A 23,214-nucleotide genomic window follows, 5' to 3' on the forward strand; every position below is an offset into this window, starting at 1 on the left:
CAGGTTCCAAATGGAGAACAGGGTGTTAGCTGCCCTTACTCTAGTTAGAGCACACTGATGTTCCATAATCATCTACTGGGGTGCCAACGACAATCACCAACATATTAAGCATTACATGTTCTGCACTTCGCAAAGCATAGGTCTTTATTCTTCTTCTGCATTAGTTCATACTTGTTTATATTTTTAGTTTATGTGATGCTTGGTGATGCCTATAGTTATCTACTGCATGAAGAGGGATGTGCTCCTCCTAAAAATAATTCTAACTCCTGTTAACTCCTACAGAACATTCATACAGACATTTTTCTTTTATTTCATTTTTTAATATCAAAAAGTCCTTTCCCACACACTCTTTCCTCTAGTACCACCGTTTATTTACATTTCAAAATACATTTACATCAAGCATTACCAGCCAAGAACTGAGTATAAACTTCACGATCATCTGATTGACTCATTCTTTGGGCCTTTTTAACATGTGTCTTTTCTACTGTCTCCTAAGTTTCCACTTTGAAATTTGTTGAAAAATAAATTAGCGCAAACTGGTTCTGCACTAAATATGTATGGACATACACAAAAGATTTACCGTGTAAATCTAGCACAGGTACAGGTCCGTTGAATGTAAGCATTAAGTCAATCTGTGTTTTACAAATAAGCAACGTTTCAAGGACATTTCTCAAAGGGGGTCTGAAAGAGAGGAGCTAGAAGCAGGCACGTGAGTGCCCGACATGGGAGGAAACAATGGAAGCGGTGATAATGCTTACGTGCCTAAATATCACCGGATCCCAACCTCACCAATGTCCTACCCATATGACGCTATTCAGCACCTCTCCCTCCCCAAACAAAATCAACACCAGAGGGCAGAAATCATGACTTAAAAACGACGGCATTTGGCGGCACTAGAAGGCCTGTAATATTCCCCAACTGGGCTCTCCCAATTCCGACAGGGCATCTTTGACGAGAAACTCACAGACTGAGGTAGATGCCAACGGGCTAGGATCCCAGCTGCAACCGCAAAAGAACGTCCCGGCATGACCCTGCCTCCTACCTTCATCGTAGTTATAGCCTCGAACATTCCGATGCCGGGCCATGACGGCGGAGAGGGCGTTTGCCACAGCCCCTTAACTCCTTCCAAAACACTCCGCTTAGATACTGATAAAGTGCCAACTGCGCCCTAGAGAACCCCTATGCGCCATTTTGGCTTCCCGCAGGCCTCTGCGCCGAGCGCCTGCGCAAGCGCGACGTCTTATCTGTGCACCGCGCGACGGCAATGCCTCGGGGGTCACTGTTCGCCTCCCTGAGGGCGCATGCGCACTGCTGCGCAGGGCGGGAAGAGGGGAGGGAGCGTTTGAGCGTGGCCCCACCCAAAGGTTGGGCGACGGAGGGGGATGGGGAAATCGCGCCGCCTAGAACTGACTGGTTTGCGCGAAATGATGCAAGCGGGGAACCTTGACCTACCTACGCCAGCGTTCTGGATTATTTTACAAATGTGGTTTCTGATAACGTGAGAAAGCTATGTGCTCAGTAAGAGCAGGGACCTTGTTTTATCAAACTTTGATCTTTAATTAGGCACACAGTAGGCATTCAACAAACTTGTGTAAACTTGGTAGCAGATTTAGCCCAGGCCGGTGCGGTGGCTCCTGCCTGTAATCTCAGCACTTTGGGAAGCCCAGGAGGGCGGATCGCTTAAACCCAGGTGTTCGAGACCAGCCTGAGCAACACAGCGAGACTCCGTCTCTACAAAAAATACAAACACTAGCCGGCCCCGTGATGCAGACCTACAGTCCCAGCTACTGAAGAGGCTGAGGTGGGGGGATCCTCTGAGCCCGGGCAGTCGAGGCTTCAGTGAGCTGAGATCAGGCCTCTCCATTCCAGCCTGGGCGACAAAGTGAGACTTTAATCTTAAAAAAAAAAAAAAAAAAGAGTCCAAGCTTTAGAGGAGGAAATAAGGCTATTTTTAAACGGGTATATATTATTAAATTGAGACCCTGGCAATAATAGGTCACCCTGCTTTCATATAATTTACAACTTCATGTATTCACTCCGTTCGGCATTAGTATCTCCAGTAAACAACGATTTGCCCTTAGCTATGTAAACGATTTTAGCTATATAAACGATATTTATTAGCATCATAAAGAAGGATTCACTGAACATTCATTGAACACATAATTGTGTGTAACATTGTATTAAATATAGGTTTTTAGACATAGCACTGGCCTTAGGTAGTAATGATGAATGTTGTTGATGCATGAATCTATAACCCACTATTAAATGTCCTCATTTCTTAGAACATAAAGTTAATAATGTTATATAAGAAACCAACCTCATTATACTGAACAAACCACTTCAGTTTTAGCTTGTGTTTTTGAAATGATGTTACCTCACATCAAAGGCAAATGTCAAATTCTAGAGATAATTAAAAGCTTACTCAGCTTTTTGCTATGCACAATAGAAAGAAATAAGAGTAATCCAAATTTAGTTTATATTTGTAAGTGGCTTGGAACGTAATTTATTCATGCATTTGAATGTATTCGACTACAAAAATTGTTGTTTAATGTAGCTCCAAGATAAAAAAAAAGAGATAGTTGCTAATGTTATATGGCTTAAGTGTGTTTATTATTTTACACCCTTAGGTAATTTTTATTTTGCTGCCTGTTTCTTTGTAAAATGGAGATAGTAATACTAACTCGCGAGCTGTGAATAATTTATCCATATAAGAGGATTTATCACAGATCATAGTAGGTGCTTAAAAATATTGTGTTATTGGTCGAGTGCGGTGGCTCACTCCTGTGATCCCAGCACTTTGGGAGGCTGCAGCAGGCAGATCATGAGGTCAAGAGATCAAGACCATCCTGACCAACATGGTGAAACCCCCTCTCCACTAAGAATACAAACATTAGCTGGGCGTGGTGGTGCATGCATATAGTCCCAGCTACTCGGGAGGCTGAGGCAGGAGAATCGATTGAACCCAGGAGGCAGAGTTTGCAGTGAGCTGAGATCATACCATGCACTGAAGCCTGGCCACAGAGTGAGACTCTGTCCTCCCTGACCCCCCTCAAAAAAATTGTGTTATTAAAATACAAATGGCAGCTTCCACTCCACTGTAATTGTCAATTGCTGAGGTATGAAGTGAATGAGTTATAAATAGACCACATAAGCAAAGTGCTACAGAAGCAATGAATAAGAAAACATTACTTCTGCCAGATAATATATAATTTGCCCTTAGGTCGTCAATAATGCACTCCTTTAAAACTCTAAATATTGCACAGCCTCTACTGCATCTCAAACAATAGAGCCTCAATAGCAAAGCCTTCACTGATTTCTTCACAAAAAGTTAGGACTGTTACACTCCCCTCAGGACTCTGCAGGTGTCGTCCGAGCACCGTGGCTCACACCTGTAATCCCAGCACTTTGGGACATCGAGGCAGGTGGATCACCTGAGAGTCAAGAGTTCGAGACCAGCCTGGCTACCATGGTGAAACCCCGGTCTTCTACTAAAAATAAAAAAACATTCGCCATGCATGGTGGTGAGCGACTGTAATCCTAGCTACTTGGGAGGCTGAGGCAGGAGAATCGCTTGAACCGAGGAGGCAGAAGTTGCAGTGAGCCAAGATCGTGCCACTGCTCTCCAGCCTGGGCAACAAAAGCAAAACTCTGCCTCAAAAAAGGAAAAAAAAAAGACTCTAGTATTGTGTTTTGATGGAAAGTACTATGACTCTGGAATATCACGAACCTGGATTTCAGTCCTAGTTTTGGTGCTGTTAATCCCTTTGGATTTAATTTCTTCATCTGTAAAATGGATATATATGAAAATGTATGTCTTCTGTTTTGTGAAAAGTAAATGATGTATGTAAAAACAGTAGGTGTTGCAGAGTGGGTACTCAATAAATGCCAGTTCTCTACCCCCACTAATTACAAAGCTTTATCTTTGTTTCTCCAGCACCCTAATGTCTGGCACTTTAAATGTTTGCTGAATGAATTAATGAGTAAAAGAAGAGAAATAAAATGACATTTATCTTGCTATGGAATTGTTAAATGTCATAAATAATACAAATCATTTTATATTGATTTGTGAAAAAAATTATGAATGAAAGAAGCATAACTACATTACTGAAAAATATTTAACAGCCTTATTGAGGTATCATTTACAATAAAGTGCATATAATGTGTAATTTTGATACAATTTGACATATGTATACACCAGTGAAGCTATCAACCCCATCAAGATAATGAACATATCCAGACTTTCAAAGTTTCCTAAATACCTTTATATCCAGAATAAAAATTCCAGAATATCCAAGGATCCTTCCTGCCCATCAAGGCTTCCTCACCATGGCCCCTCACAATAACTGCTCATCTTTCTGTCACTATGAGTTGTTTGCATTCTTTAAAATGTTATACAGGTTAAATCATATGGTATGTGTTCTTTTTTATCTGTCTTAATTCACTCAGCATAATTATTTTGAGATTCACCCTTGTAGTTGCTTGAATCAACAGTTCATTCCTTTTCATTTCATTCCACTGTGTGGGTATACCACAATTTGTTTTTCCAGTCACCCATTGAGAGATATTTGGGTTGTTTTCCATTTTGATGGCTACAAATAAGGCTTCTGTGAATATCTGTGTATAAATCTTCATGTAAACATAAACTTTAATTTTTCCTGGGTAAATACCTGGGAGCAGAATGATATGATTGGTTATCTTTAGCTTTTTAAAGAAACTGTGAAACTGTTTTCCAAAACCGTTGTAACATTTTATGTTTCCACCAGCAATGTAGTTCCATTTTCTCTATCTTCTCCACATCATTGCCAACAACTGATTTTGGATAAAGATGTTGATGCAATTCAGGGAAGAAAGGACCTTCTTTTCAACAAATGGTTGTCGAACAACTGAATGTCCATAATAAGCAAGAAATAAACTTTTTTTTTTTGAGACAGGGTCTTGCTCTGTTGCCCTGCTCACTGCAACCTCTGTCTCTCTGTCTCTTGGGTTCAAGCGATTCTCCCACCTCAGCTTCCTCAGTAGCTGGGACTACAGATGCGTGCCACTATGCCTGGCTAACTTTTGTGTTTTTTATTAGAGACAGGGTTTCGCCATCTTGGCCAAGCTGGTCTCCGACTCCTGACCTCAAGTGATCCGCTCACTTCAGCCTCCCGAAGCACTGGGATTACAGGTGTGAGTCACCACGCCCAGCCAAGAAATGAACTTTGATCCAAACCTTTCATCATATGCAAAAATCAACTGAAAATCAACCATAAACCTACATGGAAAATCCCAAATTGTAAAACTTATTTTAAAAGGAGAAAATTTTGTAACCTTAGATCAGGCAGAGATTTCTTAGTTATGAAATCAATAGCATACTCTATTAAAGAAAATTTGATAAACTGGACTTTTAAAATGAAAAACTTCTATTCAAAAGACAGTGTTAACAGTATAAAGAGATGAGTCACGTACTGGAAGAAATATTTCCAAATTTTATATCAGATAAAGAAATTCTATCCAGAATATAGAAAGAACTCTCTACTACAAACACCCTATTAAAAATTGACCAAAGATGCAAAGACTTCACCAAAGCTGATATATAGAACTGTCAAATAAGCTTAACATCTTTTTATTTTTTTTTCTCAAGACAGAGTCTCGTTCTGTCACCCAGGCTGGAGCGCAGTGGTGCGATCTCGGCTCACTGTGACCTCCACCTCCCAGGTACAAGCGATTCTCCCCCATCAGCCGCCCGAGTAGCTGGGATTACAGGTGTGTGCCACCACACCCGGCTAATTTTTTGTATTTTTAATAGAGATGAGGGTCTCACCATGTTGGCCAGGCTGGTCTCGAACTCCTGACCTTGTGCTCCACCCATCTCGGCCTCCCAAAGTGCTGGGATTACATGCATGAGCCACTACACCTGGCCAAGTACTACATATATTTTTGATGCTATGTAAATTTTTTTTTTAATTTCAAGGTAAAATTGTACAATTAAACTATTAAAATTAATAAATTGGCACTACCAATACACAAAATTGTATATTTTATACATTGTATAATTTGTTTACAATTGTGAATATAGTTGTATAAATTATGTATACAACTATATGTATAATTTTTATATAAGGTATATAATTCATATATATTGGATAAAATTATAAAATTGTATATATAATCATGAAACTGTATGACATATATAACAGAAACAAACAATAGAAAATAAAATTAAAATGTAATAGCCACATTGGCATAGAAATATCATCCAGCCAGGTGTAGTGGCTCACACTTGTAATCCCAACACTTTGGGAGGTCAAAGCTAGAGGATAGCTTGAGCCCAGGAGTTCGAGACCAGCCTGGGCAATGTAGGGAGAGCCTGTCTCTATACAAAATACAGAAATTAGCCAGGTATGGTGGTGTATGCCTGCAGTTTCAGCTACTTGGGAGGCTGAGGTGGGAGAATTGCTTGAGCCAGGGAAGTCAAGGCTGCAGTAAGCCCTGATTGCACCATTGCACTCCAGCCTGAGAAACAGAGTGAGACCCAATTAAAAAAAAAAAAAAAAAACTTAAAGTTTTTTTTTTTAATCCTAGGAAACTAGAAAATATTGCTAAGAGAAATTCAGAAAATGACATTAAATGGAGAGATATTCCATGTTCATAGATTGGAAAAGTCACTATTGTTATGTTAAATGGGAGAGATGTCAATTCCTCCAAAATTAATTTATATTCAGTGTTATCTCCATCAAAATCCTACCAAGGTTTTTTTTTTTTTTTTTGGAAATTGTCAGTTAGATCCTGTCATTTAAATGGAGATGCAAAGATCCTAGGATGGCTAAAATAATCTCGTAAAGGCACCAAGCCCAGGCACAGTAGCTCATGCTTGCGATCCCAGCACTTTGGGAAGCTGAGGCAGGAGGAATGCTTGAGCCCAGGAGTTCAACATGAGCCTAGGCAATATGACGAAACCTCATCTCTACAAAAAGTACAAAAATTAGCCAGGCATGGTGGCAAGTGCCTGTAGTTTCAGCTACTCGGGAGGCTGAGATGGGAGGATCACTTGAACCCGAGAGGTCGAGGCTGCAGCGAGCCAAAAGAAGGCAGACCTAAAGAGCATGTGCTGTTTGATTCTATTTATGTGAAATTCTAGGACACGCAAAACCACACTATAGTCATAGAAGTCAAAATGATTGCTCTACATAATCGCCAGGGCAGAAAAAGAAAAGTTAGGCCAGATGCTATAGCTCCTGCCTGTAATCCCAGCACTTTGGGAAGCCGAGGAGAGCAGATCACCTGAGGTCAGGCGTTGGAGACCATCCTGGCCAACATGGCGAAACTCTGTCTCTACTAAAAACACAAAAATTAGCCACGCATGTACCTGTAATCCCAGCTATTCGGGTGGCCGAGGCAGGAGAATTGCTTGAACCTGGGCAGCGGAGGCTGCAGTAAGCCAAGATTGCCACTGCACTCCAGCCTGGGTGACAGAGCAAAACTCTGTTTGAAAAAAATAAAATTAGAAAAAGTCAAAATGATAGTTACTTTTGAAGTAGATATTAATGGAGTCAGGGAAGAGAGAATTAAAGGGAGCTTTCAGAGGTGCTGAAGATGTTCTAGATATTGATCTGGATTAGGATTATAAGGTTTTATACATGTGTACAATTTTATTGTACTATACATTTAAAATTTATGCACCTTTCAGTAATAAGTTATACCCCAATTTAAAAACCTAATCAAAAAATGCAAAAATTTCTTAAATGGAATTTTCATTACTATATTTAATGTGAAATACATACATATGTTTCAGATGTTTTCTTTATGCTTCACAGTGTTGTTTTATTTATTTATTTTCTCTTCTTTGTATTGACGAGTTCTCACTATGTTCCCCAGGCTGGTCTCAAACTCCTCAGCTCAAGCCATCCTCCCACCTCCACCTCCCAAAGTGCTAGGATTACAAGTATGAGCCACTATGCCCAGCATATAGTGTCCTGTTTTAAAGATACAGATAAAAACTAAGCACTGTGATACAGCTGAGTTAGAATTTACTTAACAATGTATCAATATTTCTCAGAATACAGTCTATTTTCCATCCTCTATCCAAAACTAAACAATTACTGATCCATTTACACTTAAAATTTTCTGTTGTTCCTAAAATAGCACTATCTTTGTTAGCTACTTAAATACTCATATGAGGTTTGGTAAATAAATTACCGTGATGCTTGTACTCCAAAACTATTAAAAAGAAATGAAGGAATTGATCTTAGTCATTAAGAAAGAAAGAATGAGGCCGGGCGTGGTGGCTCACGCCTGTAATCCCAGCACTTTGGAAGGCTGAGGTAGGCAGATCACCAGAGGTCAGGAGTTCAAGACCAGCCTGGCCAACATGGTGAAACCACGTCTCCACTGAAAATACAAAAACTAGCCAGGTGTGGTGCCGGAAGCCCGTAATCTCAGCTACTTAGGAGGCTGAGGTAGGAGAATCATTTGAACCTAGGAGACGGAGGTTGCTGAGGCAGGAGAATCACTTGAACCTAGGAGGCAGAGGTTGCAGTGAGCCAAGATCGTGCTACCATACTCCAGCCTAGGTGACAGAGCAAGACACCGCCTCCAAAAAAAAAAAAAGGAGGGATAGAGGATAGTTATACTTGTGACATTAGATATGTTATATAAGAAAAGTTCTAGAATTTTCCAGTTAAGTATCTAGGAAAGTAGGGCCTATGCTACAAACTAGAAAATGTCGTGGGTGTGTGGGAAGATCCTTTGGGGTCTTAGCAGTTTTGCAATTGTTGTGAGGACTTGTGAATTATACTTGTTATTACACGTTAATAATGTAAATCTACTCATCTTGATTATTGTTACCAAATATCCGTAAAATTTATAAACAGATGACTTTATTTTCCTGTTGATACCCCGAATTACTTCTATAACCCTCTGTCTGAACAAATGATATTCTTACCTTCCTATTTGCAATTCCCCCTGACTACTTTCCTCACATATTGTTCACTCTCTCTCTCTCTCTCTTTCTCCCTCTCCCCCTCCCCACCCCTTTGTTTCTCGACAGAAATCCAGCTGAGTAAAAATTGGCAAGATCCTGTGACAAGATCCTGTGACAAGATCCCGTGATCAAGACAAAGCTTTGCCCCCAAAGGACTTGAGGCCATCTGGGAATTCCATGTTTGACAGAAGCGCTGACAGCATAACTGAGCAAACAAAAAGGTATTCAGGGACGCTGAAACGGATCTTCAAAGAAGACTCAGTGGGTGATTTTTAATTTCTTTGTGGTATTATAGAGCTTCATGCAGAACATACCAAAATCTTGGCGAGGTAATGGTAGGGTCATGCATTTCATAAGGCAGAGTAATGCCCTGCAACAACAAAATAAAAGTCAAAGAGTTCTACACTGAGACATGAACCACTAAATGGGGAATACCAGCAAAATACCACCTGGGTGAAATTTTCTTCCTGCACAGATAGGTTCTTTCAACCACCAACCCTAGGCTTTCTGGCTGTCAAGCACTTAATCATGAAATATAATAATAAAGATGTTTCAGGAGTTCTTTATGATACTTTTTCAAAAGTTCATATTGTTCTAAACCCTAATAATAATAATCAGTTCTCCAGTTTAAACATCTTTCAATGGAAGCACATTATTTACAAAATAAGTCCAAACCCTTAGAAGGACATACGAGTTCCACTATGATGTTAATGCTGCCTGGTTTCCCACCTCACCTGCCACCTCTCCACCACCAGACGTGCGGAACTCTATGTCTCAGCTCCTACTTTTATGGTTCCAGGTCCAGCCATGCTCTTCCTGACTTGGGACATTCACACATACTATTTCTTCTGCTTAGAATGCCCATCTATCCTCATTCCCTCTTTATTGCTCAGGAGAGCCCAGTTGCCATCACACACTCTGTGACATCTTCCTTGACTCTGCAGAATAAGTATCCCTCCTGTGTGCCTTAAAGTAAGGGAGGAGACCACCCCTCATATTGTCTTATGCCCAATTTCTGCCTCCAAAGAAAGATAAAGTAAAAACTAAGAGGCAGAAATGAAATCCACAAGCAGACATCCCGGTGCCACACCCTGGGCCTGGTAGTTAAAGATCGACCCCTGACCTAATCAGTTATGTTATCTATAGAGTACAGACATTGTATAGAAAAGCACTGTGAAAATCCCTGTCCTGTTCTGTTCCAATCTAATCACCGGTGCATGCAGCCCCAGTCACATACCCCTGCTTGCTCAATCAATCACGACCCTCTCACGCGTACCCCCTTCGAGTTGTGAGCCCTTAAAAGGGACGGGAATTGCTCACTCGGAGAGCTCAGCTCTTGAGACAGGAGTCTTGCCGATACCCCCAGGGGAATAAACCCCTTCCTTCTTCGGTGTCTGAGGAGTTTTGTCTGCAGCTCATCCTGCTACAAAAGCACAGTATTTGTTTCTGCTTTAACACACATTAATAATATTCTAATTGTCTATGTTTGCTTCTGCCCTCTCCACTTCCCAAGTTAGATGTAAGTTCCTTAAAGGCAGGGACACTCTTAGTTTATCTTGTATCTCTTGCATCCAGTGTAGTAGCTGGTATAAAACTAGAATAAATAAAATAAATATTCTTGAATTATTGTTGAATAAGGTTGTAATATGAAAAATAAATATATCTGTAAGAAGTTCATGACTTTGGAGACCAATATCAGTAATATTCTGAAGGACACCATCTGCAAGGAATGAGAGAGTGCAAGAGAGTGGGTAATATAGCAGTGAGGGCTATGAGTAGAAATTTCGAGATTTAAAGGTATCTTTTGTGTATACCCCCCAAAAACAAAAACTTATGTCCACATACAGACTTGTACATGAATGTCTGTAACAGCATATTCATAGGAGTCAAAAGTAGAAACAACTGAAATGTCCATTAACAGATGAACGGAGAAATAAAATGTGGATGCACAGAGTACACCATTATTCAACAATAAAAAGAAGTGAAGTACTGATAATAAGCTACAACATGGATAAACCTAAAAACATTACATGAAGTGAAAGAAGCCTGTCTTCTGAGTTAGGTGGGAATACTTCAATGAAAAATGTGATACTTATTTTCTGGATTCATCCTGGTCTGAACCCAGGCTTGCCAAATAAACCTTGTTAGTGTATGCACAACTTGTTTGTATATGCACAACCAAAAGAAATATACATTGCATTATTCTATTTACTTGAAATTTCCAGCACAAGCAAGTCTATAGAGTCAGAAAATAGGTTAGTAGCTTAGGGATGGGGAGGTGGGGGAAAATGGGGAGTGACTGCTAATGAACAGGGGGTTTCCTTATGGGGTGATGGAAATGGTCTAAGATTGGGGGTAGTGATGGCTGTACAACTCTGTAAATATACAAAAAACCACTTAAAAAACTGTACATTTTAAATGGATAATTTTTTTTTTAAGACATGGTCTCATTCTGCCACCATGCCTGGTTAACGTTTTTTCATTTTTGTCGTAATGGGGTTTCACCACGTTGCCCAGGCTAGTCTCAAACTCCTGAACTCAAACAAACCATCTGCCTCAGCCTCCCAAAGTGCTGTGATTACAGGCATGAGCCTCTGTGCCCGGCCTAAATGGGTAAATTCTGATCTAGGATTTAAGAAGAAATTACTGGGCCAGGTGCAGTGGCTCACGCCTGTAAAGTCCCAGGACTTTAGGAGGCTGAGGAGAGTAGATCGCCCAAGGTCAGGAGTTTGAGAAACCCGGTCTCTACTAAAAATACAAAAATTAGCTGGGAATGGTGGCACGCATCTGTAATCCCAGCTACTAGGGAGACTGAGGCAGGAGAATTGCTTGAACCTGGGAGGTGGGGATTGCAGTGAACCAAGATCACGCCACTGCACTCCAGACTGGGAAACGGAGCCAGACTCCGTCTCAAAAAAAAAAAAAGAAAAGAAATTATTTAGATAGTGAGGGTATAGAAAACCTCGGTAAGGTTTTCCTTTTAATGAAAAGCAGCGCCAAGTCATTTTGCTTACTAACAAAGAGCAGCCTGTAAAATCGAGTTGCAAACATACAAGCTGGCAGTTGTGTCAATTGTGTTCAAAATGGCGGCTCCATCTTCCCTTCTCTGCCAGCCAGGTGTACAGGAAGGAACAAACAAGATGCACCGGACAAAGGGAGAGTTCATTTGCATAATAAGATTAGGGTGGAGCAGCCAGCCTCCTCCTGAGCTACCTAAACCTTGTACCTGATTCAACCAATCTGTGAGTCCTATGTAAATCCGACACCACTTCCTCCAGCCTGACTATAAAAACTGGCGCATCCACCAGCTGGCTCTTTCCTCTTAGAAGTCTCCTGTCTCTCACTAGTAAGAGAGAGCTGTTTTCCTTTCTCTTTCTTTTGCCTATTAAACCTCCACTCCTAAACTCCTTAGGTATGTCTGTGTCCTAAATTTTCATGACACATGATGAACCCCAAGTATTTACCCCAGACAAGACAGCTGCTTCAATTCTATGGTGTTAATTATATATCTGTATAGCTCTAATTTTTTTTAAAAGAGTCTTTTTCAGTGAAACGATCTGTTTTGGATAAATATTAAATTTTTTTTTTTTTTTTTTTTTTTTGAGACAGAGACTCACTTTGTCACCCAGGCTGGAGTGCAGTGGTGTGATCTCGGCTCACTGCAACTTCTGCCTCCTGGGTTCAAGCAATTCTCCTGCCTCAACCTCCAGAGTAGCTGGGACTACAGGCATGTGCCACCACCCCCATCTAATTTTTGCACTTGAGACGGGGTTTCACCATGTTGGCCAGGGTGGTCTCGAACTCCTGACCTCAAGTGATCCACCTACCTCTGCCTACCAAAGTGCTGTGATTACAGGTGTGAGCCACTGTGCCTGGGCAGTATTCAGTCCGTTTGAAAGCAGAGAGCCACCTGAGAAACATGGGTGCAATGAGAAGCTTCTGTAACTTCTGTAACTTGGAGGCAGAGAAGGAGAAAGGTCTGGCACAATGGCAATTTCTGTAGTGATTATAAGCCACTTGGGCAAAAAGCTCTGTTCTGCAATTTACCAAATGTGTAATCTTTTTTTTTGAGACAAGTTCTTGCTCTGATGCCCAGGCTGGAGTGCGGTAGCACAATGTCGCCTCACTGCAGCCTCAGTCTCCCAGGCTCAAGTGCTCCTCCTTCCTTAACCACTCAGCGTAGCTGGTATAAACCAAATATGCATTTCTAAGGCCCCTCAGTCATCTGAATGGACCCCTTCTCTCTGCCAACGGCATTACAGAGTTAACATGAAAATCTAATTCAGGTCATGATGGAAGAGGGGGTTGGATATGCCTCATTATACCCCTCCAGCATTAACATCAACACAGACCTTAAGTGTGACAAGAAACATTTACAGTGTGCCCTCTTTGAAACCTGCTACTTGGAGGCTTCATCTGCATGATAAAACCTTGGTCTCCACAATCCGTTATTGTGACCCAGACATTCCTTACTACTGATAATAACTTTTTAAACCAGTTGCTAATTAGAAAATTTTTAAATCTACCTATGACCTGGAAGACCCGGCAGCTTCACATTGTCCCACCCTTCCAGATAGAAGTAATGTAAATCTTACATGTATTAATTGATGTGTTGTGTCTCCCTAAAATGTATAAAAGCAAGCTGTACCCTGAACACCTTGGGCACGTGTCTTCGGTATCTCCTGAGGCTGTGTTACGAGCGCATTCTTAACCTTGGCAAAATAAACTTTCTAAGTTGATTGAGACCTGTCTCAGATACTTTTGGGTTCACACTGGGACTACAGGCACACTTCACCATACCCTAGTAATCTTTTTTATGTTTAGTGGAGACGAGGTCTTGCTATCTTGCCTAGGCTGGTCTCATACTCCTGGGCTCAAGGGATCCTCCTGCCTAGCCTCTTGAAATGCTGGGATTACAGGCATGAGTCACTGCATAAACTAGGGCCAAATGCTTCTCCTCTCAGGGCCTTAGTTGTCACACTGTGAGACACAGGATAAAAATTGAACTACTCTAAATAGTTGTGAAGATTTGAATGGCTGAATTCATTAAAGCATCTAGAGCAGCTTTAGGCACATAGAAAGTACTCCAACAATGCTTGTATTCTTCTTTGGCCCCACTGACTTCCACTGCACAGGACAGATTCCATCTGGGTCTTGAAAATTATGAGATGAGGTTGGTCTCGTTTGGTTGCCTGGGTGCTGACATCACCACTGTTGCCCTTGAACTTTACCACTGCATCCAGTGATGAGGCCCTCAGGAAGCCTCCCTGTCTTTATGTCATGCCTATTGGTCCAACAAAACATTTAGCATTTTCTTGCCCCTTGGTAGGGCTCATGATTGTCAAGTGTTTTCTCAGCTCTATGCTGCAGCGTGCAACACTCAGTGAGTCTGCCCTCGGTCACTGCTTTCAGCCCCTAACCAGGTAATATCACTACCCTCCTGCCCACCACTCACCACTGCACCATGCCAAGAAGCAGGCTTTTTTGAGGGACTTTCAGCCTTTCCAGGTTATGTTATCAAGAAATTAGCACAGCTTGGCAGGGCACGGTGGCTCATGCCTGCAATCCCAGCACTTTGAGAGGCCGAGGCGGGCAGTTCACCTGAGGTCAGGAGTGCGAGACTAGCTAGCCAACATGGTGAAACCCTGTCTCTACTAAAAATACAAAAATTAGCTGGATGTGGTGGTGGGTGCCTGTAATCAAAGCTACTCAGGAGTCTGAGACAGGAGAATCGCTTGAACCCAGGAGGCAGAGGCTGCAGTGAGCCAAGATTGTGCCATTGCACTCCAGCCTGGGCAACAGAGCAAGACTCTCTCTCAAAAAAAAAAAAAAAAAAAAGACAAGAAAAAAAGAAATTAGCATAACTCCTAATATTGCTGGATATATCCAATACATCTGGAAATCTTTCATACAATAGCTTCCACACAGGTTGAAGAGAACTGTCCATTTTGAGTATAGTATCCTTTAAGAAAGAAAGTTGGGTGGGAATATTTCAAAGATGAAGTACTTATTTTCTAGATCCATCCTAGTCAGAATTCAGACTTGCCAATATACCGTCTTAGTGTATCCACAACTTCTTCTAGGATTTATAGACTGTCTACTTCTGGGTATCATCCTAGGGCTCCCCATGTATGTATAATGTAGGGACACATACAGCTTTTCAGCCATGGGAAAGAGGTGTGTCCACAGTACAAAATGCTCCAAGGCACCAACGGAATGTTAATGACAAATCAAAGGATGAAGCATCTTTAAATCCTAAGGGAAAATTCAAAGCAAAGAAAATTTGCAAATCAAATTTAAACCAGAAAAAAAGCATGCACATAAAAGGTAGGGTTTTAAAAGGTAAAAGCGGCTCTCATTAAAAGTCATTTAAAACACCGAACTGTTTGAGGAATTTCCCTTCCTTGCCCTGTCATGCTCTGTTTTCTTTGAAAAGGCAGAAAATGGGATATAGTGTCAATGTGTTGTTTAGAAACCTGTATCTAGAAAAACTCTGAGAAGACAGGAGTAAAATAATTTAAATCAAAACCCTTTAAGCCACTAGATACGATTCTTAGTAGATTTTCTTCAGAAGGACAGGTTGGAAAATAGGAAAGGCCAAAGGGAAGCATTTGTTTTCCTTCTCACCTCAATATGTGTATAGAGTTAAGCCATTGCTCATCTCAAAAAACTTGGATATGGGACAGTCACACAACAGTGTTGCCCGTATATTGGGCCATAGATTTTGCAAACTATCCCGTAAAATTCATTAGAAGTACCGAAAAACTTTCACACTGAGAAGAGGCCACTTGATACTGATTGCCTATGTAATTTTACCAGGGGTCATTTAGAAGACTTTGGTTCCTAATTTCTGTTTCTCTCAGGAAATGGTTCAATTTGATTAGTCATTTTCTTCATATTTCTTCATATTTCCTTATTTCCTGACTTGTGATTCTAGGGCATGGTTTTATTAGGCAAGAGTTGCTTTTGCCTCTGGTTGAGATACACATAATCACATTGATATAACTAGAAGTTTTTAAAGCCATGTCTGCATTTAGATTAACAGAATAGACATTAATCCTTTTCAAGTAGAACACTGGGCAAAAATTAGTCCTTTCAGTTTCCCATTATGACTGTGGTATTGTGGTAGATTATATTTTCCTAAGATGTCCACACCAGTACATTCTATTCAACATGATTTTCTTTCCTTGTAATACTGATATGGTTTGCCTATGTGTCCCCACCCAAATCTCACTTTGAATTGTAATCCCCAATGTTGGGGTGGGGCCTGGTGGGAGATGATTAGATCATAGGGGCGGATTTCCCCCTTGCTGTTCTCATCATAGTGAGTTCTCATAAGATCTGGTTGTTTGAAACTGTGTAGCACTTCCCTCTTTGCTTTCTCTCTCTGCAGCCATCTGAAGATGTGTTTGCTTCCCCTTCATCCTTCAACGATGATTGTAAGTTTCCTGAGGCCTCCCAGCCATGCTCCCTGTACAGCCTGTGGAACTGTGAGTCAATTAAACCTCTTTTCTTCATAAATTACCCAATCTCAGGCAGTTCTTTATAGCAGTGTGAGAACAGGCTAATACACTGACTCTTCTCCATTGAGAGATTGGGAGACTCCTCCTTTGAGACATACTTTTCCATTGAGAGATCTTTCCTCTCCACAAACTGGATGGACCTATGACTACATTGGAAGCAACATTGTGTACCTGCTAAAGCTAAGCCATAAAAGGTGATACGGCTTTCACTTGGTCCTCTTTGGATGCTCACCCTCAGAACCCAGTTGCCATATTGTGAGGAAGGCAAACAGCCATTTGGAAAGGCCATGGGTAGGTGCTCAGCAGTGCCTTTGCTGAGATTCCAGATGACAACCAGCCTTCATGACCAGACACAAATGTGAATGAGGCTTCAGATGATCCCAGTGTCAAGCCTTCCGGATACCCCAGCAGATGCTGAGTGGAATAGAGATCCTCTGTCCTCACTGATTCTACCCACATTGTGTAATTGTGAACAAATATAAATGTTTATTTTAAGCCACTAAGTTTTGGGGTTGTTGTGTAGCAATATATAACCAGAATAATTACCAACCCAAAAAACATCTCACAGGAGACAGTAGTAAATACCGCCATGTTACATGTCTATAGGCTCTCATAATTCATAAAAATGCTAGTGGTAGTTATATCAAGTTAATTATAAGTACTATTGATTGTGATTATTTATATGACAAGGAATACAAGTTTAGAGAGTCTGTTCTAAGTGAGATTTTCTTTTGTCCCTAATCACAATTCTGAAAACTGCCTCCTAGCTATACCATAAATAATCATAAAAGATCTTTTTATTCCACACCATTGAAATGTTACACTAAAACGACTCAAGAAAGCTAGTGTAGCAAGGGCTTGATTTTCTGTGTGGAAAATTTATGTTATGAAATTCTGTAGTCTCCATTCTTTCACTTGTTACCCAACATATTAATTGCCTCAGAAGTTTTAAGGAACAAATATTTTATTCAAAGGTCGATGCTCTTTAAAAAAATGACAGCTGAACAAGGAAACTTTTGATAAAATATCGTCTTCTCAAGTAATATTAATGTGGGTCATTTATTGTTATTATTTTTTGCTACTACAGGGTTGGCCGGGCATGGTGGCTCATGCCTGTAATTCCAGCACTTTGAGAGGCTGAGGTGGGTGGATCATGAGGTCAGGAGTTTGAAACCAGCCTGGCCAACATGGTGAAACCCCATCTCTACTAAAGATACAAAAAATTAGCCTGGTATGGTGGCACATGCCTGTAATCCCAGCTACCCAGGAGGCTGAGGCAGGAGAATTGCTTGATCCCAAGAGGCGGAGGGTTGCAGTGAGCTGAGATTGCGCCATTGCCCTCCAGCCTGGGCAATAGGGTGAAATTCCATCTCAAAAAAGAAATTACGGCCCAGTGCGTTGGCTCACACCTGTAATCCCAGCACTTTGGGGGACCGAGGCAGGCGGATCACGAGGTCAAGAGCTTGAGACCAGCCTGGCCAACATAGTGAAACCCTATGTCTACTAAAAATACAAAAAATTAGCTGGGTGAGGTGTAGGGTGCCTGTAAACCCAACTACTTGGGAGGCTGAGGCGGGAGAATCGCTTGAACCCGGGAGGCGGAGGTTGCAGCGAGCTGAGATCATGCCACTGTACTCCAGCCCAGGTGACAGTGCGAGACTCCGTCTCAAAAATTAAAAAAAAAAACAGAGAAATTACTATAGGGTTATTATATTTCACTTGCACTGATAATTGATTCAGATGTGTCCCAAGGACTGTTTATTTCTTAACTCATGTTTTTATTAGTGAATGAAAAAGAGGACAGGAAATTAAGCAGCAAGCAACGAAGCACACTGTCATGTTATTAGGATAGTCCTAATCCATTAAACACAGTAAAATCTCTTTAAAGATGTTTTTAAACCTTCAGTAAAATGCTTAAGAATTAATTATCCCATTCCAAGAGTCTTAGGCCAGACAAAAGCTGAAATAAGTTTGTTCCTATACTCAGACATACTAGTGTACATAAATCCGTCTTAATATATAGGTAATTATTGCTTTATCCACTAGTCATAGTCTATTGACAGTCAATGAAAAAGACAAAAAAAACAATAAACAGCTTTAGAGGAAAAATATACTAGAAATTTTTTTAAAATCGCAATTTGGTTAACCAGACCAATAGGAAGAGCCAAACATAGACTGGCCTTTATATTGGCCCTCTTTCTTCTCAGCCCTGGACTTAGGAGTACTGGCTTGATGAATTCTGAATTCCTTGTATAGAGATGTTGCTTTCTGATTTACCCATTCTACTTAGGGAAAAGAATCTTTCAGGGGCACACTGATGTTTAGGGAGGGAGTGTCCCACAAGGAGAGAGATTTTTAAATTCTTTATGTGCCTTAATATAGGCACTCTAGAGTAAGGGGTAAATTAGGAATTCAGAAATAACCTGTATTATGGTAAGCCTATTAGTAGGACTGATTTCTGGTATCCTTCGTGTTATGGCAAATTTCTAGTATTTAGCATGTGTCCCAAAGAACCTAAGAAGAGTACTTCATTTACCAATATTAGCAGTGGCCAGAGAAAACTTTGTCATGAAGAAATGCATGGGAAGACTCCTTTGTTTCACCTCCTTTCAAAAAGCAACTTGGTGCAAGGCAAAGAATATCTATCTATAATTTAGGAACTCTTCAGGTTACCAGTCAACTAACTGTGTCAAGGCAACTTACTTTGCCAGCCTCTGTTTGTCTGTTTGTTTGCTTGCTTGCTTTTAAACAGGTTTTATCACAGGACCTCTAAGTTTCTTTCCAGTTTAATTTTTTTTTTTTTTTTTTTTTTTTTTTTTTTTTTTTTTTTTTTTTTGAGACAGAATCTCATTTTGTTGCCCAGGCTGGAATGCAGTGGTGTGATCTTGGCTTACTACAGTCTCTGCCTCCCAGGTTCAAGTGATTCTCCTGCCTCAGCCTCCCAAGTAGCAGGGACTACAGGCATGCACCACCATGCCTGGCTAATTTTTGTATTTTTAGTAGAGATGGGTTTCACCATGTTGACCAGGCTGGTCTTGAGCTCCTGACCTCAAGTGATCCAGATTTCTCCCTTTTCATATATAGAGTCAAGGGATTTGATCCAAAATGCAAAAGGAAGTTGACAGATGAACCAGAAAAGTACAAATAGAAGGTTGGTATATCCTCCTAGAGGATTGCAGTTAATGACTGTTAAAATGTGCCCTTGCTAACGGTAGACAGCATCCAATGACTTTGAAGCAATTGAGGTGGGAAATGACAAGGATGTGGGCTAAATCCCTGACCATTTGTTTCTGTGTAATTTATGCCAATGAGATACGTGATGGGGGAGAGATTGGAAGACAAGAAGTTGGGAAAAATGGGTGGAAAAGGAGATGTGAGAAGCTGCTTTGAAGGTAAGGGAGATAGCTTTCCAAAAGGCCTGCAGAGTTTACGCATCAGGTTTTTGTACAATGTTACTTCTCCATCAAGAAAAAGGGAATCCTTTTCTGGAAAATAAAATAAAACCGGGGCCCTTTACACACCTGTACTTTAAAAGATCATACAGTACTTCAGTGAGAAGGTGTGCTAATACCCCTACATTTTGGTTTAACTCCAAGTCAAATAGTTTTATTCTACCTACCTAAATCCTCTGCTGTTTAATTGAAGGAAGTCATACTTCACTCCACTTCCTTACAAACTAATAAAACATGTCTGGAGTTGTTTACACTATCATACTATGTAGTATAATGTGATTTTTAGATTTTTAAATGTCCACAAAACTCTTTATATCCCTCAAAAAAGGCGCTTTAACTTTTGGTTGTTAGCATTATTCCCAGCGGTAACACTTTGAATCTTTATTACGTTATTAATACATATTTATGAAGGATCATGATTAAGGAATATAATAGGATTATTTTTGTATAGCAATATAGCGTCTTCTCTAAAATTACATTGATGGGATGCATCTTTTCAACTTTTCTTGTATTTTATATGGTTCTCTTTGGAATGCTTTTTAGGCTTACCACGGAAATCCAAGAAAACGTCAACTTTTGCTTGCTTCTTTACTTCACCTCTCGTTTGTCAGTTTTTGTGAATTCTCTTTATATTAAGGCAAGACTTAACTTGGCTTGGTTGTTGGAAAATCCTGGCATCACCTGGTATCATAAGAGGGTGGAAATTTGGCCCTAATCCAATAAACTTTCATGACAACACTCTTTCAGCTTCATTTTGGTGACTTGATCTGATAGCCAAGAAGAAAAGAACTACTTAACAATATGTCAGCTTACTATCTAGTTTGGTTCACATGTCGAATGTATAGAAATCTATCACCTATTGCTAGGATAAATGTCATATCTTGCAAAGACTAATCTTGTTCAAACGGACATATTTTTTAAATGCATAAATCTACTTGAAAACTAATCTGATAACAAAGACAGGCCTGCAGAAGGATGATTCAGTTCTATCAATGTACTTGTCAGTCTGACCTCAGCCAGAGAAAAATAATATGATGGGGCTGGTGTCAAAAGCATGCAAAGTCTTGATAATCAGACAACATTAGCCACAAAATGAAAAGAAGAAACATTTTTTTTTTTAAGTTACAGGAAAAAAAAGGTCTAATGAGTTTTTTTAGACTTTATGACATGAGTACGAAGAGACAAACTGCCAATTTGCCTGAGAAAGTAGTAAATCTTTAAAAAACTGTATTTACTTTGGCTGTTATCATTATTTTAAAATTAAGATTATACATATCATCCTGGCTCATTCTCAAATGAAATTGAGAATATAACTCTTGAAATTGGGACTATGCCTCTTACTTATTTCAAATATTGGAGGCATTTTTGTACACCAGTGAGAAGGGACGGCTGTCTCTTTACTTGCAGAAGTTGTGTGCTAGCTCCCCATCATTTCCTAGTTTTCTCTTATTTTTTTGCCTCAGAGACTCTATTTAGTTATTTGTGAGTAAATTTATAATGTGGCTTTACTTATAGAAACCACTGGCTAAGTTTAATAGCCTGTAATTGAAAGTAAAGGTTTATTTTTATAAACTCTTTAATGCTTTATTAGGGTATTTTAATTTAACTATGTTCAATTTCAAACATGAGAAACTGTTCCTTTGAAATCTAATTAAACAATTCTAAGGTAGAAACATTTTTACAAATTTAAAAGTCTGGCCCTAAAAGCCCACATTTTCCTAATTAATTTAACCAGCTCCTCCCTATCTCAGAGACCAGATTCATGCATATATAATTAAACAAGAGTATTCAATTATACATTGGTTAGGGTACTCCTACTATTCCCAGGACCTAATTTTTTTAAAAATTACTGAATACTAAATTAGGATCTCTATCTTTGCTTTGTAAATGGATAATTAATTGCTCTTCACCTGACTTTTCTCACTTGTGCTTGACCTTGGCGTGACTTTTTCGTGACACTAGGTGGCAGGAATAGAAGTTTTCTTTTCTTCCCTCCCTCCCTTCCTTCCTCCTTCCCTCTCCTCCTTACCCCCTCCTTCCCTCCCTTTGTTTCTTCCTTCCTCTGCACTATGTACTCTAGTTAAGAAGTTGGGAATTTATCTCAAGCCCTTATTTTGTTTTGCTTTTTAGTCCTTTTTGTTTCATTGATTGTTGATTATTATATGTTTGTGCTTATTTGTTTAGTTAGGAATTTGACTATGGAACAGTGAAATAACTCGTAAGATATTTTATTATTGTATTGCTGTAATAACATTTCATACTCATGTTGTTAAGAATTTTGTTAGAAAACTTCATGTATAGACCAGTAAATAGCTTTCCTTTCCTTATGGCCACTTAAAATATGAACATAAAAGTATTAAATGAATAAATGAATACTTTCTACTTCCATTTTAGAAAACTGAGCAAACAATACTGATATTTTATATTTGAATGTTGTAGGCAAAGCTAAAACATGACAACATCTGATTTCTCCTTTAGAGATCCTGGACCTGGCTCAGTGGAACTTCACATATTAGTGTTGTCTCAAAATGTTCTATTATTGACTGAATATGACTCTATCCAGTATTTCTTTTAGGGGTGGAATCTTTGGTGTATTTTTGTTGTTGTTGTTTGTTTTATTTGTTTGTTTGTTTTTGAGACAGAGTCTTGCTCTTGTCACCAAGGCTGGAGTGCAATGGCACAATCTCGGCTCACTGCAACCTCTGCCTCCTGGGTTCAAGCGATTCTCCTGCCTCAGCCTCCCGAGTAGCTGGGATTACAGATGCCCGCAACCATGCCCGGCTAATTTTTGTATTTTTAGTAGAGATGGGGTTTTGCCATATTGGCCAGGCTGGTCTTGAATTCCCGACCTCGTGGTCTGCCCGCCTCGGCCTCCCAGAGTGCTGGGATTACAGGCATGAGCCACCGCAGCCAGCCTTTTATTCTTTTTTTTAGCTGAGGTCTTGTTCTGTCACCCAGGCTGGAGTGCAGTAGTATGACCATGGCTCACTGTGACCTTGAACTCCTGGGCTCCAGTCATGGCCTCTCAAAGTGCTGAGATTACAGGCATATTTTTGGCTTTTTTTGAGGCAGAGTCTCAGTCTGTCACTCAGGCTGGAGTGCGGTGGTGAGATCTCAGCTCACTGCAGCCTCTGCCTCCAGGTTCAAGGGATCTTCCTGTCTCAGCCTCCCCAGTAGCTGGGACTACAGGCACATGCCACCACACCCAGCTAATAGTACTTTGTATTGTTAGTAGAGATGGATTTCACTATGTTGGCAAGGCTGGTCTTGAACTACC

At 40.3% G+C, this 23,214-nt stretch overlaps 1 protein-coding gene across 2 annotated transcripts in view; it reads right to left on the reverse strand.

The window, feature by feature from the left end:
• The window catches only part of HBS1L (HBS1 like translational GTPase), a 106,716-nt gene extending 105,426 nt beyond the window's left edge, over positions 1–1,290 (reverse strand). For both annotated transcript variants that reach the window (XM_017875475.1, XM_017875476.1), the window contains exon 1: positions 1,043–1,290. In XM_017875475.1, the coding sequence (XP_017730964.1) occupies positions 1,043–1,085 (43 nt within the window). In that variant the 5' untranslated portion in view covers positions 1,086–1,290. The remainder of the gene's footprint in view (positions 1–1,042) is intronic.
• Between the last annotated feature and the right edge of the window lie 21,924 nt (positions 1,291–23,214).

This window comes from Rhinopithecus bieti, unplaced genomic scaffold, assembly GCF_001698545.2.
Source record: "Rhinopithecus bieti isolate Rb0 unplaced genomic scaffold, ASM169854v2 scaffold_9615, whole genome shotgun sequence".
In the NCBI taxonomy this organism is placed as follows: Eukaryota; Metazoa; Chordata; class Mammalia; order Primates; family Cercopithecidae; genus Rhinopithecus; species Rhinopithecus bieti.